The following is a 22,355-nucleotide window of genomic DNA, read 5'->3' as shown; positions in this document are numbered from 1 at the left end:
AGAAGACAGATTCTCATATCTGTTTCCGTATACGTTACCTTGGGACATCACACACCAGGTAGTCTATGGATAACTCTGTAGGCATGAAAGAATGAGGGTGAAGAAAGTAAGTGACGTGTTAGTATTATGAGAATGGTTTTGACTTTATGGACCACCTGGTGAAAGGGTCCCCTAGACCGCATTTTAAGAGACAGCTGCCTTAAGAGACTTGATTCTAGATTCAGGGTCAACTTTTTTGTAAGAATACCTCCTAGATGGTGATGTACGCTCCGTATTTTATCATTAGGATCACACTGTATTGGGTCATATTATTGATTCTAGGATTCACTGATGGCTTCAGGCGAGCCACTGTGATTTTTAATAGGGTGGTACCAGTGTTCTGTGGTATTAGTAGCTGTAAGTATCCAATTTTGCCGTCTTTATCAGTGTTCTATGTATTTTCAGTTTTCCCTAATTAATAGGAAGGAAATGTCGTCATAGTTTCCTCTTGAATTTCTTTGGTAATTGGTTTTTTGTTTTGTTTTTACATTTTTCCATGTGTCCACTTACTTTATCTATTGTGTATCAATTTCTTTTGACTCCTACCTGTTTGACTTGTTGATGGCTTTTTAATGAATTTGGACAAAATTCTCATCTAATACGTATTTTAAGCCTTTCCTGTTCGCTATCCTGTTTTGCCCTTTCTGTGTTGCATCTTACTTTTGGTTATGCTATCTCTTACGTACTGAAGTCATTTTGACTGGTGATCTCTTTCCTCGCTGAGAGTGGACTTCTAGGAAAGTGGAAAATTGGTAGCACTGAATTGGAATCTTGTAGTTGGAAAAGGCTGTATGAATCAGCTGCTCTTGTTCCGTGTTTTACAAAAAGAAAAGGAAGACCCAGAAAAGTTATGGTTTACGCCATGTCTACACAATGAGTGGGTGCCACAGTTGAGACTAGAGACCGTTTTCTCTCAGTTCTACCACCGTTTCTTTCTTTTTTTGTAATTTTTTCGAAATGTTATTTATTTTTGAAGGAGAGAGAGAGAGAGAGAGAGAGCACGAGTGGGGGAGGAGCAGGGAGAGAGGGAGACACAGAATCCAAAGCAGGCTCTAGGCTCTAAGCTGTCAGAACAGAGCCAGACTTGGGGCTCGAACTCACAGACTGTGAGATCATGACCTGAGCCTAAGTCGGACGCTTCACCGACTGAGCCACCCAGGCGCCCCTCTACCACTGTTTCTAATAAGCACTTCCGTTAAATTTGGAATGAGAATGGGGGACTTGTCTTTTGGTGAAAAATCAAAGATTTCTGATTTTCTTACTATGAATTTTGTGCTTTGTGAAGGTTCGCGTCTTATTAGAAGAGCAGTGCAGCTGTTGTACTTAGTAGAAAAAGTACTATTTCTTATTCATTTTTACAAGCTTTAACATTTAGAACCACTCTGAGTATTTAAAGTATTGTTGCCTTCCCAGAGTAGAAAATGATCCAGTTTTGACCACTGTTTTGCCCAACAGGAAGCCTGCTGACCTGCAGAACTTGGCTCCTGGGACCCACCCACCATTTATAACTTTCAACAATGAAGTCAAAACGGATGTAAATAAGATTGAAGAATTTCTCGAAGAAGTCTTATGCCCTCCCAAGTGAGTATCAAAGAAAAGGCGCACGGAAGTACTGCCATCTCTTTAAAGTTTGGTCTTTTCTGGCCCTTGGGGCCCTTTCTCCGGATGGTCCTGGGGTCAAAGTCTTACAGCAAGCATTAAGGGGCAGTGGCTGGGCTTCCCTTCATTCATTATAATTCATGCTCCACAGACGTCAGAACTGGCTTCTGTCAGAACTGGCTTCTGGCTCGGCCAATAAGCCTAAATAAGAGTACACACTGAAGGTGGGTTTGAGACCTGGGAGCTACGTTAGGTTAGCTCTGGTTATTTGAGGGGTAGTGGTCCCAAACTGAGAAGTTTGGGAAGGAGAAGAGATGGAGAGAGAGGTTCAGATGGAACCTAGCCAGAATGGCTAAGCAGGAGTGTGGAATACGTTGTTGGGGGATTCCTCATCAGGGCATTTTATTTTATTTTATTTTATTTTATTTTTTTTCAACGTTTTTTATTTATTTTTGGGACAGAGAGAGACAGAGCATGAACGGGGGAGGGGCAGAGAGAGAGGGAGACACAGAATCGGAAACAGGCTCCAGGCTCCGAGCCATCAGCCCAGAGCCCGATGCGGGGCTCGAACTCACGGACCGCGAGATCGTGATCATCAGGGCATTTTAAAGGTAGCTGTCTAAAGCTGTCACCCAAGGGAATTGACTTCAGACTGTGTCCCTGGGATTCAGTTTTTATTTATGTATTTCTTTGAGCTGTTATAGATTCCCAGGCCCTGCACATTAGCCCACGTGGTTAATGATTTTGAAGTACTCAACTATATTTCCTACAATGTGAGGTACCCTTGAGGGACAGATGGACTGTGGTGACAGTTACCTGCATTGCACATGTGCAGTGTTGCATCCTGCTATAATCCTGGCATAGGTTCAATGCATTATGGATTTCTTTTAGACTTTTCTGGTGCCATCATCCTGAAAACAGAACTGTTTTTCTTCTGGCCTGGGGCTTTCTTGCTAGTTGATCTGACTTTTACTCTCCATATCTAGATAAATTTCCCAGGAATGGGATTATTGGGTCAGAGGGTTCTAAAACAATTGGTTCCTCAGAACTCACTCGCTCATTTATGCTACAACCAAAGCCCTCTGAATACAGTAGTGAGTAAGACACAGTTCCTACCCTCAGGAAGCGCGATCCATTATGGATGGAGAGGGGGTGGTGGCATGGTGAAGGGAAGTGAGTGGAGACAGGAAAGGCTTTAGAAAAGAGACAATACCTGGCTTAAGCTTTAATGAACAAAAAGTGGCATCCTGCAGGTGAACGAAGGAGAGAGATGGGCAGTCTAGGCGTTCCACAACTGTAGCGACGATTTTCATTATTCCTTCTTGTTGTTTTTCTCAGAGGGAACAGACATTAAGATAATAGATAATAGTAGAACTAATATCAAAAATACTCAAGTTTCTTAGCATTCAGTGCTCTGTGAGACGTCACAGCTTCTTGAATCGGACCTGGAAAATACACATTTTCACTTTGCTTTTTATATACAGAAATTTCAGCTCCATTTTGTTTGGGCATGTTCACAGAGATACTCTAACCAGAGATGGTCTTTTTTTCACTTTAAATAATTTAAAACTTGGAAAACTTTCTAAAAAAAAAATCAGTAAAGAAAAAAAAAAAGTATCTGGAGATCTTTCTGTCCTAAAAGGTTCACAATGTGCTGAATTCTCTCTAAGGGTATTTTTTAAAAATCATTTTATTTTTTTTTCATCATGCTGAATGTACTCTTTTTTTTTTTGAAATGTTTATTTTGGGAAAGAGAGTGAGAGCGCGCATGTGCACAAGTGAGCGGAGGAGAGAAAGGGAGAGAGAGACGGAGAGAGAGGATCTCAAGTTGGCTCCACACGGCACGGAGCCCAACACAGGGCTCGATGTCACAAGTGTGAGATCATGACCTGAGCTGAAATCAAGAGTTGGACACTTAACCACCTGAGCCACCCAGGGGCCCCCTAAGTGTACTCTTTAATCCCCATGCCTTATTCCCATTATATTCCTTGTTTTTATGCTGTAGTTTATATTCTGAAGAGTTTCTTTTTTTTAATTTTTTTATTTTTTTCAATGTTTATTTAATTTTTGAGAGACAGAGAGAGGCAGAGTGCGAGCAGGGGAGGGGCAGAGAGAGGGGGAGACACAGGATCCAAAGCAGGCTCCAGGCTCCGAGCTGTCAGCATGGAGCCCGATGCGGGGCTCAAACTCACCAACCCTTGAGATCATAACCTGAGCCGAAGTCAGCACTGAACCGACCTAGCCACCCAGGTGCCCCTCTTCTGAAGAGTTTCTTCAAATTTCACTCTGTAGAAGGGAGTATTTTTTGATGTTGCTGATGGCTCTGCTGTTTAAATTAACCAACGTTCAAGTGCCAATTATGTGCCGTGCGCTGTGCATTATGGATTATGTTTGTGGACGATCTCTGTCCTCTCAAAGACTTTATGGAGAAACTGAGGGCGAGTAACCTACGTAGCCTGTCCATGGTCTTACAGTCCCTGGTGGCAGAGCTGGCTCCAAAGCCAGGCCTATATGACTTCCAAAACCTGTGTTTCCTCTATTTTCTTCCTTCTAGTTTTCTCCTCTTTATGTTGTTGAGCTTGACTTTTATAAAAGAGGTGAAATGTAAGTCTTTAGTTGGATTGTGCTTTAGCGAGTATAAAATTGTAGGCTAGTTCAAGTTGGGAGGAAGGGCAGGAAAGAAATCAAAGCTTCCTGTGATGAGCCCGTGGGACCGAAGGTGTTTGTCAAACTTAATTCAATGAATCCTGTTTAAGAAATAGGTGAGGCTTAACTTGTGATGGGTTTTTATGTATATGCATTGGAAAAGCACGTTTGGATGGGCAGGGGCTTCCCCTTACTGGGCCCTGCGGCCCCTACTGTGAGGTGCTGATGAACAGCAGAGTCTCTGTTGGGCACAATTGTTTCTGGAAGATGAGCAGGAGGAGGAAGGAAGTTCTTTCCCGGACCACCACGGGCATCCCTTTCCCTTCCTGTGGTGTTCTAGGGCGTTCAGGGACTGCCCTGGCTCATTGCCTTTCCCCTCAAGGACAAGAAGGTCTTTAGTCCTTAACTACTGCTGACCCTCCTCACTCCCTGATTGAGAGCCTTGGTGTTTCTAGACTGGATGAAGAGAAAAGGCAGAGGAGTTGCCCAAGGTGGCAGACCAGAAGCTAGCATTTCTAATAACATGTTTTTGGCATTTGATGGTACCGAGAACAGAGTGTTTTTATGTGAGCACTTCTGATTCGATCATGACAAATATAAATACAGGCAACTGTTTGTTCTAGAGTTGTTTAGAATTTAGTGAAAAGCTTAAATCCAGGAATTTTTTTTTTTTTTTTTTTTTTTGCTGGTCTGTTAACCAGCATACATAGAAGAAACTTTCTCTTTCTTTTCCTCTGGGGAAAGTATTTATAAATATATAACTAATTCCCCTTGCTTGAATTAAGGAACTACTTTGCCAAAAAAGCTTTCAAAAAAGCTTTGAAACTTGGGAGTTTTAACTGAAGCAGACCGGTATACTTGGCTAACTTACTGATAAAAAAAAAAATAGAAGGATAGAGGAAGTTAGATAATTTTGGAGATGAGCTCTGTAAAGGGTTATTCTTTTTTTTTTTTTTTTTTTTTTAATGTTTGTATATTTTTGAGAGAGAGCGAGAGAGAGCAGGGGAGGGACAGAGAGAGAGGGAGACATAGAATCCGAAGCAGGCTCCAGGCTCTGAGCTCTCAGCACAGAGACTGACCTGGGGCTCGAACTCACAACAGTCGAGGTCATGGCCTGAGCTGAGGTTGGCCGATCAACCAACTGAGCTGTCCGGGCTCTAATCTTAAACCCCTAATCCTGTTTTTGTTGTTTTTTTTTTTAAAGTGAGAAATACAATGAAAGTTGAATTTACAGGGATAATTTAATGTGTTGTATATACTCAGACTTTATTCTTATATTCACATGAGAAAGAAAATGCCTGAGATCTTTCCTAAAAGGATGGGAGTATTCATAGCTAGTCTTACCATTCACAGTCTGTGATGTAATACAGAATAAAGGACTGATCTGAAAGTCTTTGTACCCTGGATGCTCATCCCCGTGGTGTTGCTGACAGGTAGCCTTTTGTTAATTACTTGCCTTCCTTTTTGTTAAGTGTTGAAATGAAAGTTCTCAGTCGAAGTTTTGCTTTATCAAGCTGTTTGGGAAAGTGAATAGTGATGAATTGTTAAAATCCAGTATTTGAGGAAACGCAAAATGAACTGGCAACTGATTTTGGACCTCTTGGTTTAGAATTTGCTTTATCTTTCAGAGACCCCAATCTGTCCTAAAACAAAAGCAAAAACAATACTTGGAGACAGGAAACCTGGGTTTTAGTTTGCCAATACTTTTAACTAGTCTAGGGATTTGGGGACCAAGAATGTAAGCTTTCTGGAATAGAATTTCCTTTTAGGCAAAATGAGAATTTGAGGTGGTCTCTTGTAAGTATTCTATCGATTAAATAGTACAAATTTAATGGTTTGTCTTGGAGAAGAGTAGGGTATGCCTAACCTGCTTTAGAGGACAGTTTTTATTTTTTAAGAATCATAATAGCATCTGTTTTCATATGGTTAAGGATATGCTGATTGCAAATCCTTCTTCATTCTTCCCTGTTAATTAAAATAGGTCTTTAGTAAATATGCCTCTGTGTGCTCATCATTATATCCCCTACACCTACAATAATGCCTGACAGTGCAGGGCCATAATAATTAGAATAAATGAATATATGTGAGTAATGAATATATAAATGATCTACAATTTAAGCCTACCTTCACGCCTCTTATTTTGAGAATTAGGAAGTGAACTTTATTAGAAAAAGTAGGTACAGCTAAATATTGGGTGGGGAAAAGAAGAATAATTATGGAAACTTGGCTAGAGGAAAACATAGATGTATTGAGGCATGTAGGTTCCTTGCGCTATTTTTTGTTTGGAATGAATCAATGAAGTTACTGTATTACAGGCAGTAAAAACATTTAAACTGGAGGCTGTTGTTTTTATACTCGAGGGGACTTCAGGGAGGTGAACCTGGAATTAACTCTTTCAGCCCAAAGCCAGGGGCAAAAAAAGAGAGAGAGAAAGAGAGGGTAAGGTTTTCTATAGTTAAGAGGGGAAAAAAAAATATTATATATTATTAATGTAGTATACATTATACTGTATGAAATTCATCGTTCATTGAAGAATTTGTTCTGTAAATATTTCTGTTTATAAGAGAAATCTTTAAGCTTAACAGTTGAGAGTTACTAAAATGAAAGACAAATGGAACCTATGAGTATTCAGTAGATACTTTATAATCTCCTTACCCATGTAGTCCTCTGTCCAGATTTTTAGATGTACCTGTCCTTGATTTCAGAATCGCAGATGTAAAAAAATATGAATATAAAAGCTAACCAGAAACTATAGCTTGCAAGTAAATTAAATTTCTACCTAAAAATACCTCACCTTCATTTTTAATTTTAAAGAAGTGGAAAGACCGCATCCTAAAATATCTGAGGAAATCAAAGTTCGTAGTTTCATGTCAGATTTTTCCCAAAGTCTTACTCCCCCAGGCCCACTTTCCAGGGAAATTTGGCAGGGCCTTTGAGGAGATGAATCTGTCTTCCTACTGGGGTGCTGATGGTCTGAATTCCTGTGGCCGCCAACTCCCTGAGTGCGTGCGACTCCGCCCAAGGGAAGAGGGAGGAGCTGAGCCTTTTCACATGTATTTTCCAATTTGAGCAAGAAATAGGCACTGAGTATGTGTGTTTGGGATTTAAATATGCAAAATACACATCTGTGTGTGTGTGTGTGTGTGTGTGTGTGTGTGTGTAAAGTTATGTCTCATGTCAAAGTAGACCAACTTTGTAACAACACAACAGAACACTTGTTAGCAAAATTACAGGCAACTTCTCTTCCTGTTGCCCAGTGCCACCCTTACAATGTCTAATACAGGGAAGGTTTTGGAAAATCCCGAGCGTGGGATTGAAGTGAGTGGTCCGCTTCCTGCTGTTTTTGTCTTGACCAAAATGCCTGATCTTTCCCGCTGTCGGGATTCTCTGGCACTGCTGCATGGGGTGGTTCAGGGCAGGGCACACACCAAGAATCTGGTTGGCATCTCTGTTTCGAGAAAGCTCCGTAGTTAAAATGTGGCTGGTGCAAGCGGAGGAGGGGACTTTTTAACTTGACGTAACACTGGTTGATCGAAATTCCTGTCCAGATAGCCAGCCACACATCACTAGTGGCTACCCTACTGGGAAGTTCAGATATAGAATATTTCCTTCATTACAGAAAGTTCTTTTGGACAGTGCTGCTCTGGAGCTCTCTTTCTAAGACCCGCATTGGCTTGGCACCCACCTCCGAGCAAGCAGACTGTTTCCCCAGCGTTCTAATTTCTAAAATGGAAGTGAGCGCGGATGCCCTTTGCTTGCCAAGAATATTAATATGCGAACAAAAACACTGTGCAGAGCTTTGTTTCCTAAGGAAAAAACACATCTTAAAAATACCATAGAAAACAGATGATGGCATTTCTTAGAGTCATAACTGTTAGAAGATGTCTAGTAACTGCTAGCACGATGGTTTGTGAATTGAGAGAACTCAGCGCTAACAGATCTCTGGAGGATCTTTCTAATCCTTTATCACCTTTTCCCGCCAGGTACTTGAAGCTTTCACCAAAACACCCAGAATCAAATACTGCTGGAATGGACATCTTTGCCAAATTCTCTGCATATATCAAAAATTCAAGGCCAGAGGCTAATGAAGGTAAAAAAACAAAACAAAACAAAAAAAAACCCCACAGACTACTGGATTACCACTGCAGATAAACAAACCAAAAAACCCCCTCGAATAAATCCAAAAAATCCCGTTATACGGTGATTATAAATGGTTACTTTGGAGTCCAGATAGTCCCATTAAGTATTAAAAACTGGCTTTCCAAGTTGATTAGAGGTTGTCGTTTTCCTGTCTGTGGCTACTGGTACAGTGCCTACCATATAGTGGATGTGTGATAAAATGTTTATTGAACAAATTGTTTCCACAGTCTTCTGAGAAGTTACCATGAAGGGGAACTACGCAAAGACTTAACGGTGCATCAGAAACCATGGATTCTGTGGTTGTGGTGGTTTGGAATAGACTGATTTAACTTCATTTAAATTATTACTAAATCTTTTGTTTATTCTTGGGTGCTGGCAGCCTAAAGTCAGCCTGGATGGATCTTTGTGATACTTGTCCTTTTTAAATTTTTTTTTTTATTTTTACTTTAAAAAATTTTTTTAAGTAGGCTCCATACCCAGCATGGGGCTTGAACTCATGACCCTGAGATCAAGAGTTATGTGTTCTTGCCACTGAGCCAGCCAGGCGCCTCTATGATAATTATCCTTAAAGAGCAATTTTGGGAGGGACTCTTAAGAGGGCATTTATACTGGGGAGTATAATTCCTAATTTCTTGCATCCTGAAATAGGATTTTAGTTTTAAGTCATATTTTCATGGTGAGTATTGTTTAGGGTAGGTAGTACAGATATAAATTCCTTCTTTTATTATTATTTATTTTTATTTTTATTTTTTTAACGTTTATTTATTTTTGAGACAGAGACAGAGCATGAACGGGGGAGGGTCAGAGAGAGAGGGAGACACAGAATCCGAAACAGGCTCCAGGCTCCGAGCTGTCAGCACAGAGCCCGACTCGGGGCTCAAACTCAATGGACCGTGAGATCATGACCTGAGCCGAAGTCAGACGCTTAACTGACTGAGTCACCCAGGTGCCCCCAAATTCCTTCTTTTATTTATTAAAGGACACTATCTTATTTCATTTACCAAAACTATATATGGTGAAGGGAGGTCTTTTTGAAAGAGGGTCCATTTAATGAACCTTGTCTTAACTATACCATTCAGTAATTTTTCTTTTTCTTCTCTTTGAGAAGCATCAAAGCATCCAGCATCGTTCTCTCTGGATAAAACTCTGTGGAGAGAACGTTAGTGTTTATTAATTAAAAGTAATCACAATACCCAAAACGCCAGCTCCTAAAGACACTTGAATCCGTCGTAGTTTTAGACAGTTTGGTAGCCTGGGTGAGGTTCTTTTGGGTAGAAGTTTATGGCTACAAATGAACAAGGACACCAAAGGGGGGAAATAACAGTGCTGGTTAAGCAAGAATAAACATCTTTTAAAAAGTTGAAACACTTGCTAATTTTCTGATGTTATTTCAGTAGGCAGAGTTCCAAGCTATTCAGGCTTTTTAAAAAATTATTATTATTAAATTTTAAAATTGCAGCAGTTTATAATTTAGTATTGAATTTCAATGGTTTCTGGGATAATATTCACTGCATGCGATGTTTTCCTACAAAGGGAGGGAGGGAACAGTCTTAGTGTCCAGCCCTGGCTTGTAGCTATTAAATGTGTTCCAGTAATTGCCTTGGGTTTGGGAGCACTTTTCCTAAGTAATTGGCTTTTTTCCTGGTGGATGTTGCAGTCTAAGCCTTTTAGATACTAAGTAAACAGTTACATTGGAGCCCCTCCTGTCCACACACAGTATCTTCTGTTGTCCCCTTCCTTTATCCAGGTGACTCTTCTTTCCGTGAAACTGCCCTTTGATATCCAGATGCTCTTGCCCGCATTTCTTTGAACTCTCAGAGTTAAATTCATAATGTTTTTATTTCTCCACGTAGCCTTTGGAAACTGGAGGGTGGTTGAATTTCTTTTGACACTTGGTGGGGAGGAAAGGGGAAAAAATATATTTGCTTAAACACACACACGCACACGCACGTGCATGCCAAACAATTGCTTTGGGGGATGGGATGGAGGGGAGAGAACAGGGGAGAAAGTGACTCACTTAAGTATAACTTTGTATTCTATTTTTTCCTATCAATTTGTTACTGTCTTAAGTAGCCACCTACGCTTACTGTCCTTAGAATTGTAACCACTAAGAACAAACAACATAATGGATCAGACAGTGCATAACTTAGAAGGCTTTATATTAAATTACCTATTGGTAAATAAGAATTCCAGTTGCCAAGCAACCTTCCCCCATAGGGCCTGTCACTGCCCTGGGACTTTAGAAAACAGTATTCCAAATTACTGTGGAGCTTACTGAGTATATGCATATATGTGTGTGTGTGTGTGTGTGTGTGTGTGTGTGTGTGTGTATACATGTTTCAGATGTCTTATCTGTCTGTTTAGTGCAATAAAATGCCTTAAATAAGCCTAAGAAATTAGTGCTTCTCCTTCTTCCCCCAAACTATAAACTGCTTATATGGAGATGAATTTGTCATTTTTACACAGTAGATCGGGTAGGCAAGGTTTTGATTAGTTTTACCAGCCTATTAAGTATTTTACAAAACTCAGTATGTTTGAACAGTTTTAAGACCTTTTAAGACCTAATTCTAAGTGAGGGATTAGATGTCTAGATACTGCAGTATTGGGCCAGTGAACGAGAAGGGTCAGCACTTAGATTGGGTAGAAAATAAACAAATAGGGTTTAAAGAATACAATAAAGGGAAATATGGTAGGTCTGGAGAGAGGGAGGAAGGGAGCAAGGAAGAAGGAAGGAAGGAAGGGAGAGAAAGGTTAATTCTTTTGGTAACATGTCCAAGTTGATTGGGAGAAGATTTGTGTAATCTTTTGAAGCATTAAAAGAAGTTAATAGTCATTCCTCTCATGGGAATGAATTAGGTAGGACTTGTCCAGATCTACTTTTTTTTCCTTCAGTTCTGGGATTTCATTAATTTGTATAAATTATTAAGTTCCCAAATGTAACTGTTTAATAGGTAATTTATTAGGGTGTTGGTACTTTAGATAATAGTCTTTTTTTAAAAAATGTTTGTTTATTTTGAGAGAGGGAGAGAGAGAATCCCAAGCAGGCTTGGAACTGTCAGCGCAGAGCCTGACGCAGGGCTTGATCTCACTAACTGTGAGATCGTGACCCGAGTCGAAATCAAGAGCCGCTTAACTGACTGAGCCACCCAGGCACCCTGATATTTATAATATTCTTAAGAGTTCAATGAATTGGCAGTGATGAAACCCGCCATTATATGTTCTGAGGCATATTTCATAGTGTCCAAATTCCTATTTTTAAATGGAGGCAAGGGATCTCTATAAGTTCTAATTAGTTCCTTTTTATTCAAAATTCATCTTTCCTCCCCTCTTCCTTGGCTGTCGTCCCCGCCCCCCCCCCCCCCCCCCCCCCCCGTGGAAGTGTTTGGAATCAGAGGGTGGTTGTTCACCATTGTAACTATGTAACCGAATTGTAGATTTAATCATCTTTAAATACTCATTACCACTCCCTATTTTCTACTTGGCCTTTAAAAATTGTGTAAGATTACCCTTTATTGAAATTAGCATGATCGTGTTACATTTCATGCTTCCTGCCTTGCATTTACTCATTCAAATTATACAGTGATTGAGTAATGTATGCTTACTAAAAAAGTTACAATAGTTTAGAAATAAATTTAATGGAATTTCAGTGTCCTTCTTAATAACCTTATATAAATTCTTCCCCAACAGTTAGTATTCACCCTTTTTTCTATGTAATTTTGCAAACATTGTATATGAGTGTGTATTTATGTGTGTTTTACATTCTGCTATTGTCTTTTTCACATATTATGTTGTAGAAGTCTTCCCATATCAAAAAACATAACAAGCGTTATGTTTCAAATGTTGTAAATTTAGGATATTTTATTTTTCTGTTGGATACATTTGAAAACCAGTTCAAGAAAAGGATGAATCTAGAGTAGCTTGGAGATCATAGATCTACCTCAGTTTTTAGAAATGTTGCTTAATGTGTTCCATAATAAGGATTTTTATTTAATTATTTCCCTGTTGATAGTCATATAGATTGTCTCAAGTTTTTTGTTTTGTTTTTTATTATCACAAACAGTGATGCCAGTCACCGTGTCCTTGTGCTACATTCTAAATAGGTCAGAAGGTTTTGTTCCTCAAAAGTCCACACCAGTTTATATTCTCACTAATGTGAGAGTATTCATTTCCCCACACTTCTGACCCTGGCATGTGTGTGCATGTGTGTGTGTGTGTGTGTGTGTGTGTGTGTGTGTGTGTGAAAATTTTTGCTATATTTTCATAGGCAAGAAAGGATGTTTTGATTTTCAGAATTAATTTAAAACTAATTGTATGGCCTCTATTGTAATTAAGTACTATTTTTTTTTGGAGAGCTTTTGAAATACCTTCGTAGAGATATCAGCATTACCACAGGAGGGGTATTAGAGTAACAGTGCTAAGACAAGAGCTACTTTCTCATGGCTTGCTATTGCCTTCTAGTGGTTAATGTTGACGTTTTCTTTCTCTTAGCTTTAGATTCCTTCGTGGTTTGTCTTCAAAATTTCATTACATTTATTGACTGATGCTCTGTAGTACCTCTCGGCACCTCTGTTTTTCTTTGTTTTGTTGGGCTTCCTTGTGTTGTTTCATAAAAAATGGAATCAAAGTAATTCAGCGTTCTTTGTTTTCATTACTATACCCTTTTTTCTGAGATTCTTAATGAATAATCACATTCTAATGAGGTCCAGCAGTTCAACTTCATTGTGGATGCTTTACTAAGTCCAAAAGGATGGAAAGAATAGTAATTGTAATGTTTGGCTAGGTTCTTAAGTTTAGTCTGTGCCTTATTATCTCTGGGACGATAAGCATTATGTTTCAAATATTGTAGATTTAGGATATTTTATTTTTCTGTTGGATACATTTGAAAACCAGTTCAGGAAAAGGATGAATTTAGAGTAGCTTGGAGATCATAGACTTGCCCAGACTTGTCATTCCCCTCAAGTGCCATTGGAGACATTGTTTCAGTGTTTGAATTCAGGCAGTATTCTCCTCCATAGAGGCCGTGACTCTGTTCACTATAAACCCATCAAAGAACAAGTCATTGTATCTAATGTGTATTTATTCTGTGTTCATTGATTTTGATAGGAAGCATATTGAATCTTTGTTATTTATTTATTTATTTATTTATTTTTACCATCCTGAGATTCTGCTGGCCCGTCCCCAGCCCTTTTAAGTATAACCGTGAAAACTTTTCCATCAAGCCCTGGACTCCTCACTAACCTGCCTATTTCTCACATTTCATTCTCTTGTTAATTTATAAATTTGACATTTCAGATGACTGTGTGCATGGTGGTAACTTGGATGTAATCAAAAAGTTATATTAATTGCCTTTGAATTTTTGATCTATTTTTAAATGGCTTAATTCCTTGTTACTTCCATGGTTGCAGTTGAGTTCTGCTAACTCCTCAACTTTATTTTACTGGGTTCTAGTGCCCTCCTGCTTAACTGTTTGCTCTAAGAAATAAACTAACTTGATTCCGGCTATGGCTGGAGTGACCTTTTATTAATAAAATAGGTAGTTCTTTGTTCTGGAGCTTGTCCCCTATCGTTTGACATACATACATTCCAATTTGGTATTTACATAAGTAAAAAATTTTTACCGTTTCTTCTTTACATTTTAAAATGGCTCTAATGTTCCTAGCAATACGCAGTTCCTGCCTCTGTTTTCAGCTTCCCACAAAGATGTAATAGGTACAAATATCTCCACTTGTCTGACTTTAAAAGTAGCTATTCTACATTTTCACATGATTTCCTTTTGAACCCTCTCCAGACATTTAAGAAACTCTAAACTTTTATGCTTCGTTGTTAGCCTTTCTCAGTCTGGGGCAGATGTTGAACAGGCATTTAATTTGTGCTTGACTAGAGTGCCATAAATTTTAGACGATATACAGAAGCATAAGACACGGACTTCACCTTCAAAGAAAAAATAGTGTGGTCGGGGAAACAAGAATAACGTATTAATTGAATAACAAGAATTAGAAGGAAGGAGTTCAGGATTTAGTAGACTATTAGTTTAATATAAACCAGCCCTGAATTAAAAAATTTAACAGTTCTAAAAAATCTAACAATGCTCATATTAAAATACTGAGCATAACTAATACATATTTTTAAAAAGCATATTAAAAAAATGGGTGATGGGCACTGAAGAAGGCACTTGTTGGGATGAACACTGAGTGTGTGTGTAAGTGATGAATCCTGGGAATCTACTCCCGAAGCCAAGAGCATACTGTATCTATACCCTGTATGTTAGCTAACTTGGTGATAAATTATATATTAAAAAAGAAAACGTTTCAGGTAGAGTGGAAAAAAAAAACCCATATTAAAAACTACAAGGTATGCAGTTGTCAGATACTGACTTTAAAGTAACTTTGGGGCGCCTGGGTGGCTCAGTCAATTGAGTGTCCAACTTCGGCTCAGGTCATGATCTCGCGGTCCGTGAGTTTGAGCCCCGAGTCGGGCTCTGTGCTGACAGCTCAGAGCCTGGAGCCTGTTTCAGATTCTGTGTCTCCCTTTCTCTGACCCTCCCCTGTTCATGCTGTCTCTCCCTGTCTCAAAAATAAATAAAACGTTAAAAAATAAAATAAAGTAACTTTAAAAAAATGTTTATTTATTTATTAAAAGTTTTTTTAAGTGTTGGGCGCCTGGGTGGCTCAGTTGGTTAAGCGTCCGATTTCGGCTCAGCTCATGATGTCACGGTCCGTGAGTTCAGCTCAGGGCATGATGTCATGGTCCCTGAGTTTGAGCCCCGCATCTGGCTGACAGAACATGAAGCAGGCTCCAGGCTCCGAGCTCTCTGCACAGAGCCCGACATGGGGCCCGAACCCACTGACTGCGAAATCATGACCTGAGCCGAAGTTGGATGCTTAACCGACTGAGCCTCTCAGGCACCCGTCTGTCCTTTCTCGATGTACAGTTTTGTTTCCAAGCTCTGTTGGTTTTTATCTCCTAAGTACCTCTAAAATCCATTTATTCCTTTTTATGTCTACAGCCCCTTTTATCCAGCTAAGACTGCCATCTTTTATCTGGACTGCTAGGAAGGGACCAAGGGATGAGTGGGTGGGACTAATGTGGAAGAAGACGTTTTGGGTTAGGACATATTTATGTTGCTGGTGAAATACCTAATATGTAGCATATGAAAACTTTGTCTTTTTCTCTAATGGAACCAAGTTTATTCAAACTTATACAACCGTATTGATTGTCACCTCAAGGTATTTAACTTTCTTTTATGGCCAAGCACTGGAGTCATCAGTGTGAGCTCGTCCATTCAGGGTGTGGGGGGCGGGGGGGGTGAAGGTAGATTGGGAAGGCAGAGGATAAGAAGGGATGATAGGAGAGCTGTCTGTGTTATTCCACAGTCCTCTCCAATGACATTCCCACCCCCTCTGCTGAAGGTCCTTAACCTTGATCAGGTATACAGGGGTGGCTCTGTCTCACTTAATTTCTGAATTATAACAATCATAGCATCTTAATCTACTTGGCTGAAGAGCCCCCTGATTCAGTATTATAAATTGAACTCACTAATCTGACCTCTGTGTTTTCCATGTTATTATAAAATGTGCTATTCTTGGCTTCTTGTGTGTTACATGACAGTGCAGAAACTTCGGGTTTTCTGCTTGGATTGTCTGTATTGGAGTTTCTTAACACGTTTCTTGGTGATAAATCCAAATATTCCTGGGGAAGCAGGCGTTAAACTTCAGGGCAAGAATCTCCGTCGTGGCAAGATTTTATTCCCTAGATTTGAATTAATAGGTTTTGCCTTTTCTCACTCACTTTTCTGGTTTAAACCTCAACTGTGTTGGGCCACAGTGTGTTTGTAAGTGGGGCGCTTAGTTATTAAGTTTTACGGATTCTGGTTTCTGAAACTGTCCCGCTTGTTTCTGTATTTATCTGAACAAATGTATTTGGTTGTCTCATACTGACCCCATGTAAATAAGCTCCAGGAGAGCAGGAACCTTGTCTGTCTAGTTCGACAGTGCTTCGTGTCGGCGTAAGCATTTGATAAAGTAGTTACGGGCTGGAAGAGTAACGCTTCTATTTTGGGGCTCGGGTGGTTTTCCTTCTTACAGTATCCCCATCTTTCTTTCAGCATTGGAGAGGGGTCTCTTGAAAACCCTGCAGAAACTGGATGAATATCTGAATTCTCCCCTCCCTGATGAAATTGATGAGAACAGTATGGAGGACATTAAGTTTTCTACACGTAAATTTCTGGATGGCAATGAAATGACATTAGCTGACTGCAACCTGCTTCCCAAACTGCACATTGTCAAGGTAGGTCTATGGGATGTGGTGTCACTTTGCAATTAGGGGGCTCTTCTCTGTTTATTGAGATAGCGCTTTCTTTGTGTGTGAAATTTCCTCGATCTTCTGTATATGACCAGGAACCCCCAGACAGTAGAAATTAATGCTATTTAGGCAACGGTTGAAATGCCTTAGAGTTAATTAAATGGAAAATTGTGTCTTAAAATTGAGGCATATGAGAAAGAAGAATATTTTTTCCTATGACTGCATAAAAATTTAAAAAGGTAGCAGGTAACTTGGAATTGGAGTTTGCTACACAAACTTACATTGTCAGATTCTGTTCTGTGATCATCTGGTACGAGGCAAAAAATATTTACTGAGCGTTTCTTATGTAAGACATTGTGCTACCTAGAATAGGAGTAAGCACTACTTGTGCAGTAAAGGTCAAGACCAAGGAGAACAGACGTCTCAAACAGCATGTGCGCGTTAAGGTATTTATCGACCAATGGCACTTGGCTGTCTCCTCCCTGGATCCCCAGAGCAGGCGTTTACGGTCACTGTGACACTACTGAAGTTCTGATGTCGTGTGCAGTCCTGTCATTATTTAAAACTCCAGTTAGGACGAAGGTGACTTCTTCTCCAATAGAAGCAGTTCTCAGAGATGGTTGGAATTCGTTTGTCCCCAAACTGGAGATATGTCTGGTGTACAAGTCATGGAAAATAAATGTTCACTTTCGATCTCTTTGTGTTTTCAGGTGGTGGCCAAAAAATATCGCAACTTTGACATTCCGAAAGGGATGGCTGGCATCTGGAGATACCTAACTAACGCTTATAGCAGGGATGAGTTTACCAACACCTGTCCCAGTGACAAGGAGGTTGAAATAGCATATAGCGACGTAGCCAAAAGACTCACCAAGTAAACTATCACTTATGAGAGAGATGACTTCACGTCTTCCCCTAAGAACATGCTTTTCCTAACAGACTGCTCCTGTTCCTATAAAGTAGAAATCTTATTTTGCATGAACATGCAGTTATTCAGGATTAGGATCAAGGATAGACCAGGTATAGTAGCTGTCTTTAAGTACACACTCCTAAGCAGTATTATGTTAAAATTCTGCACCCTGCCTCCCCTTCCTGCCCCTGCCCCTTCCCCTGCCCCCCATTTGGGGACACTCCATCACGCTCTTTTCACTTTAGAGGTCGTTTGCCATCCTTCCGGAACCCTCACTGTTGTGTCTGTTCACTTTGTGTAGACGGCGGAACTTTGAGTGTTGATGTGTGAACATAGTAACCGTGACCTCCTCAGTCAGCCCCCAGCTGGTGCACAATGCGTGGTACAAGGAATATTTATGTATGTTTGGAATTTTAGAGTGTTTCGTATATGAAGGGATCGCCACCATATCAGAATACCGCTGTATCCGTCAGTTTCGGGATGATCTGTCCTGGGTGTGCTCCCACCAGTGAAGAGAGCCTTCCACAGAAAGTCACTACAAACTTTGCCGTTCCACTTTTGTACGTGGGTTTTTACTTTTGCCCGAAAGCATTTATCCCTCAAACCAGTTGTAACATCTGACACTATGCACTATGTAGAAGCTAAAAGTTTAGAGAGAGAGAGATGATAATTCTCAAGGTCTTCCTCAAGTCCATATGAGAAAAACCAGTGGGCACCTGCTCTTCTGTCTAAATGTGTGGTGGATTTTTTTTGTGTGGTTTTTTTTTTTGTTGTTCTGGGTTTTGTTTTTTTTTTGTGATTTTTTTTTTTTTTTTGGTATGTATTTTGCCCAGTGCCATTCATTTAGAACCATATTGCTTTCCTCCTTTATTTAAAAAGCTCCTTTTTAGGTAAGCATAGACCTTGCTGTCTGTAGATCTTTTGAGCAACACTACATAAACTGATCTTTAGTTGATTTTGCTGTCGCAGTACAACGATTTGTAAAGATTAACCCTCACAGATATTAACCGAAGGAATGTCGGGTGGGTTTGTCAAAATGGCAAGTAGAATTTTGTTTCTAAAACATATTTAATTAATGTGGATCATCTAAACAATGCACTTTCCACCCTATATTAAAAACCAGATAAAACACACGTTACGAGCTTTCCCATTCCACTCCCGTTTACTGTTAAACTTTGGGTTAGAGGATGGTTCGCTCCTTTGGGACTAAATTGTAGTTGTGATGGTGAGAACGCATTTACCGAGTTTTGCCTAATCTCAGTCATTGTACGTCTTTCGATTAAATTTTTCTAAAGCCGCACCGAGGGATAGCACTCTGCATGCTTGTTTTTTAGATTGAAGTCCTAAACCAGGGATGGTCTGTGCTGTGACAGGGGAGGATGAACTTGGCAAAAATAAAACAAAAAGTCTGCTATGTATTTATTCATTTTTTAAAAACGTACTTTATAAATACTGCTCCAAAGACCATGGCTGTGACTCGAATACACTTTTGGTAATTTTTTATACATAACTTGTTTAAGAAGTGCTATTTCTCGGAGGCTGTTTTTGGAAATTCAAGTATATTATTGCTTTAAAGTGGCGGTGTTTCCCCCCACTTTGATGTGGTAACATTCAGTAAGCACTGGTGTTATGGAAGCAGCCTGATTTCTATAAATGTACTGCATTTTTATCCGTAATTGCTTGGTGTAGAAGGATGAGCTCCGTATTGTCTCCGTTCGGCTCAGGGAAGTTTCTTTGCCTTACCTTTCTTAGAACTCCTTATTGGTGATCGAAAGTTTGGGCACCCACCTTTTTATAATTAAATATCGGATGACGACTTACCTGGTTCCAAGAAGAGCACTCAGGTTATCATTGAGAGGTTCTATAGCCTCAGTGGGTGAAAATGTCACATCTGCACCGGGACGCACATTGCCACTTCTCACCTACTTTCTAAGTGGTAAGTTGGCATTCAGGTGATACTGAGCCGGGCCTCGCAGCCTGAAGTATGAAAAAGATTCAAGAGAAGGGGGTCTGTTCTTCCAAGTGAATGGTGGCCTCGGTGCAGAGGAGAGGGTAATGAGGACAGCGGCACATTCCTCAAAGTAGAGCGATGGAAAACACATTCTGAAATTCAGTTGTGAAGTATTTCCACTTTCGATATTTATTCTCTTCAGTGTCTTTTAAAAATTTATCCCATGATTATACTTGGCTGTCCCTCTGGATACCTAAGGAAGGCAGGTTTCTCTCTTCTGATTTTGATGTAGAAAGACCTTACTACTTTATCAGGGAAGATAGATAAAATTGAGATTGGCAAATGGACAAAAAGCTAGTAAAGAGAATAATCCTAGAACATTTTTTTTAATCCCATTTTGTACTTGTGGAAAGGTCATAGCTTAAGATATTGGGAGATATTAGGACATAAAAGTTTTCATGGCAATTAGTGTATGATTTGACATAATGTGGATCATCTGATATTTATTTCTACAACTACTGAATCATTTCCCCCTTCATTTAAACCCCTTACCTTCCCCTTCAACAAGATTAGATTCTGAATGGAAACTCTCACTGTTTTCCAAGGAATTCTGAGACATTTTTGTGTTTAACAGTTGGAAAGCTCTTTATTTCAGCAGATATAACTTCCTTTTTTTTTTTTTTTTTTAATGTAGATGCAGATATTCTCTAGCCTTCTTTTATTAGGATTGTTGGCTTTTGTGATGAAAATCATATAAGATTTGATTTCTTGGTAACTCAGCTTACACAATTTATGTTTAAATTCTTGAGCAATCTGTATGCAATTAAGAGACTTCTGACATTCTTACACTAAGTTGATCAACTCTAGAGTTTAGGCATTTTAACTTCTGTTGAGTTTTGAATCTCTCCAGAGTTACGTAGATAGCTTTTATTTCTGTACATTTAAAATCTCCATTTAGAAAATATCTGCAAGGTAAAAAAATGGGAAGAAATAGCAATGTATTTTTTCATGAACATTTTGATACACATTTCATCAAGTTTATTGATTAACCATTTTCTTATACTGGTTATAGTCAGTATTTGATTCTGAGAGGGAAGTATTCATTATTGATACACTGTATGGGCTTTTTAAATTCCATCCTTTACAAATGATCAAGATTGGAGCCGTCAAAATTATATTTTTATCATGGAAAAAATTTCAACTCCCCAAGTCATAATGTTGAACAGAATTGGAATATTTTCTTTAGAATTACTTGAAAAGGCAAATGAAAGCTTATTATAGAATGCTTGTATTTTCTTTTCTCTCTAGAACCAGTATATTGCTGGCAGCTATTGTATTAAAAAAATAAAGTATATTTTCACTATCATAAAAGGTTCTTTTTTACCCCCCCCCATGAAAATAAATAGTAACCTGGGGTAAAAGTGTTTTACTTGAGACTACTTTTTTCCATGAGTGGGTGATTCGGCACATTTAATAGATTAAAGGGGGAAAAATATAGTCATCTCAGTAGGTGGATAAAATAATTTGATAAGAACTTTCATAATTCTCATTCTTAGCAAAATAGGACCAGCGGCAAAAAAAAAAAAAAAAAAAAAACCAAAAACGTTTAACCTGGTGAAGCCATCTAAGAACCTATAGCAAATTTCATACATAGGTTGCCTTTTATCATGGCTATTATCCAGCTACTTTCTACAGCTATTTTATTAGAAACATTCTAGCCAGTGCAGTAAAATCAGTAGAAAGAACAGGGGATGGAAAAGAAGTGACCAAATGGCTACTCTTTGCAGATGATACATACACATAAAGGAAATCCATAATAACCTGTTAGAAATAGGAAAATTAAGCCAGCTTACTAGATACAATAATGAAGAAATATAATTACTATATACTAATATTAACCATATTAAAATTAATAAACTAGTGACACTGAGTGACAATTCTGGAAAAACCTGGGTGACAGGAAAATTGGTAGGAAATTGTCAGTGTATACTTTTTTGAGCTTTGAGAAATTTGTAGCAAATATATTACCTATTCCAAAAAATAAAACTGTTTTAAAAGATAAACTATAAGCTATTTAGGATCAAAATGTGCAATTCTTTATGAAGAAAAGTGCAAAATATTATCAAAGGACCTAATAGAAACCTGCTCAATGGATAGGTATACCATGTTCATGGATAGGGAGCTTAAGAGTCTTTGAGTTTCAATTCAGTCTCAAGTAATTTATAAATTCAGTATATTTTCCCCCAAAATCCCAAGTGTGTGTGTGTGTGTGTGTGTGTGTGTGTATGTGTGTGTGTGTGTAAACTAGATGAATGGATTTTAAAAAATTCACATGGAAGAATTAATGCCCCTCAAATAGCCAATATATGGAAAAGGGAAGGTAGGCTAGTAGACTTGCCTAGTAAGACATAAAGACTTAAAAGCTTACAGTAATTGATGGGTAGGTTATAGTAGGTCACGACAACACAACATTCATACTACAACTAGTAAAAACACCAAAATAATATTTTTAAACATCAGAAAACTGTGGAAGTAAGAAGAACTAAATGAATTGGAATTTCAGAGGAGGAAGCCCTTCTGAGGTGAACTGATGGTCTGGTAATTTTCTTCCCTGGGGGCATTTGCTGATTCTGGGCCTGGGACTGAGGACTGGGTTTGGCCCATGCAGAGGGGTTCTTCTGGGGAAATGAAAATCACAGGGCTCTTGTTTACAGGGCACACTGGAAACCTGAGGTACCCCAAATACATGACTGGATTTCTCACAGGACACTT

The 22,355-nt window shown here is 39.1% G+C and overlaps 1 protein-coding gene across 2 annotated transcripts in view; it reads left to right on the top strand.

Moving 5' to 3' along the window:
* The window catches only part of CLIC4 (chloride intracellular channel 4), a 66,786-nt gene extending 45,916 nt beyond the window's left edge, over window positions 1-20,870 (top strand). For both annotated transcript variants that reach the window (XM_049617781.1, XM_049617782.1), the window contains exons 3-6: window positions 1,495-1,620; window positions 8,268-8,374; window positions 16,529-16,710; window positions 17,436-20,870. In XM_049617781.1, coding sequence (XP_049473738.1) covers window positions 1,495-1,620; window positions 8,268-8,374; window positions 16,529-16,710; window positions 17,436-17,600 — 580 coding nt within the window. In that variant the 3' untranslated portion in view covers window positions 17,601-20,870. The remainder of the gene's footprint in view (window positions 1-1,494; window positions 1,621-8,267; window positions 8,375-16,528; window positions 16,711-17,435) is intronic.
* The last annotated feature ends 1,485 nt before the right edge of the window (window positions 20,871-22,355 follow it).

Source organism: Panthera uncia (genome assembly GCF_023721935.1).
Source record: "Panthera uncia isolate 11264 chromosome C1 unlocalized genomic scaffold, Puncia_PCG_1.0 HiC_scaffold_4, whole genome shotgun sequence".
In the NCBI taxonomy this organism is placed as follows: Eukaryota; Metazoa; Chordata; class Mammalia; order Carnivora; family Felidae; genus Panthera; species Panthera uncia.
Note: the sequence above shows the minus strand (reverse complement) of the source record. Positions and strands in the feature narration are given on the sequence as shown.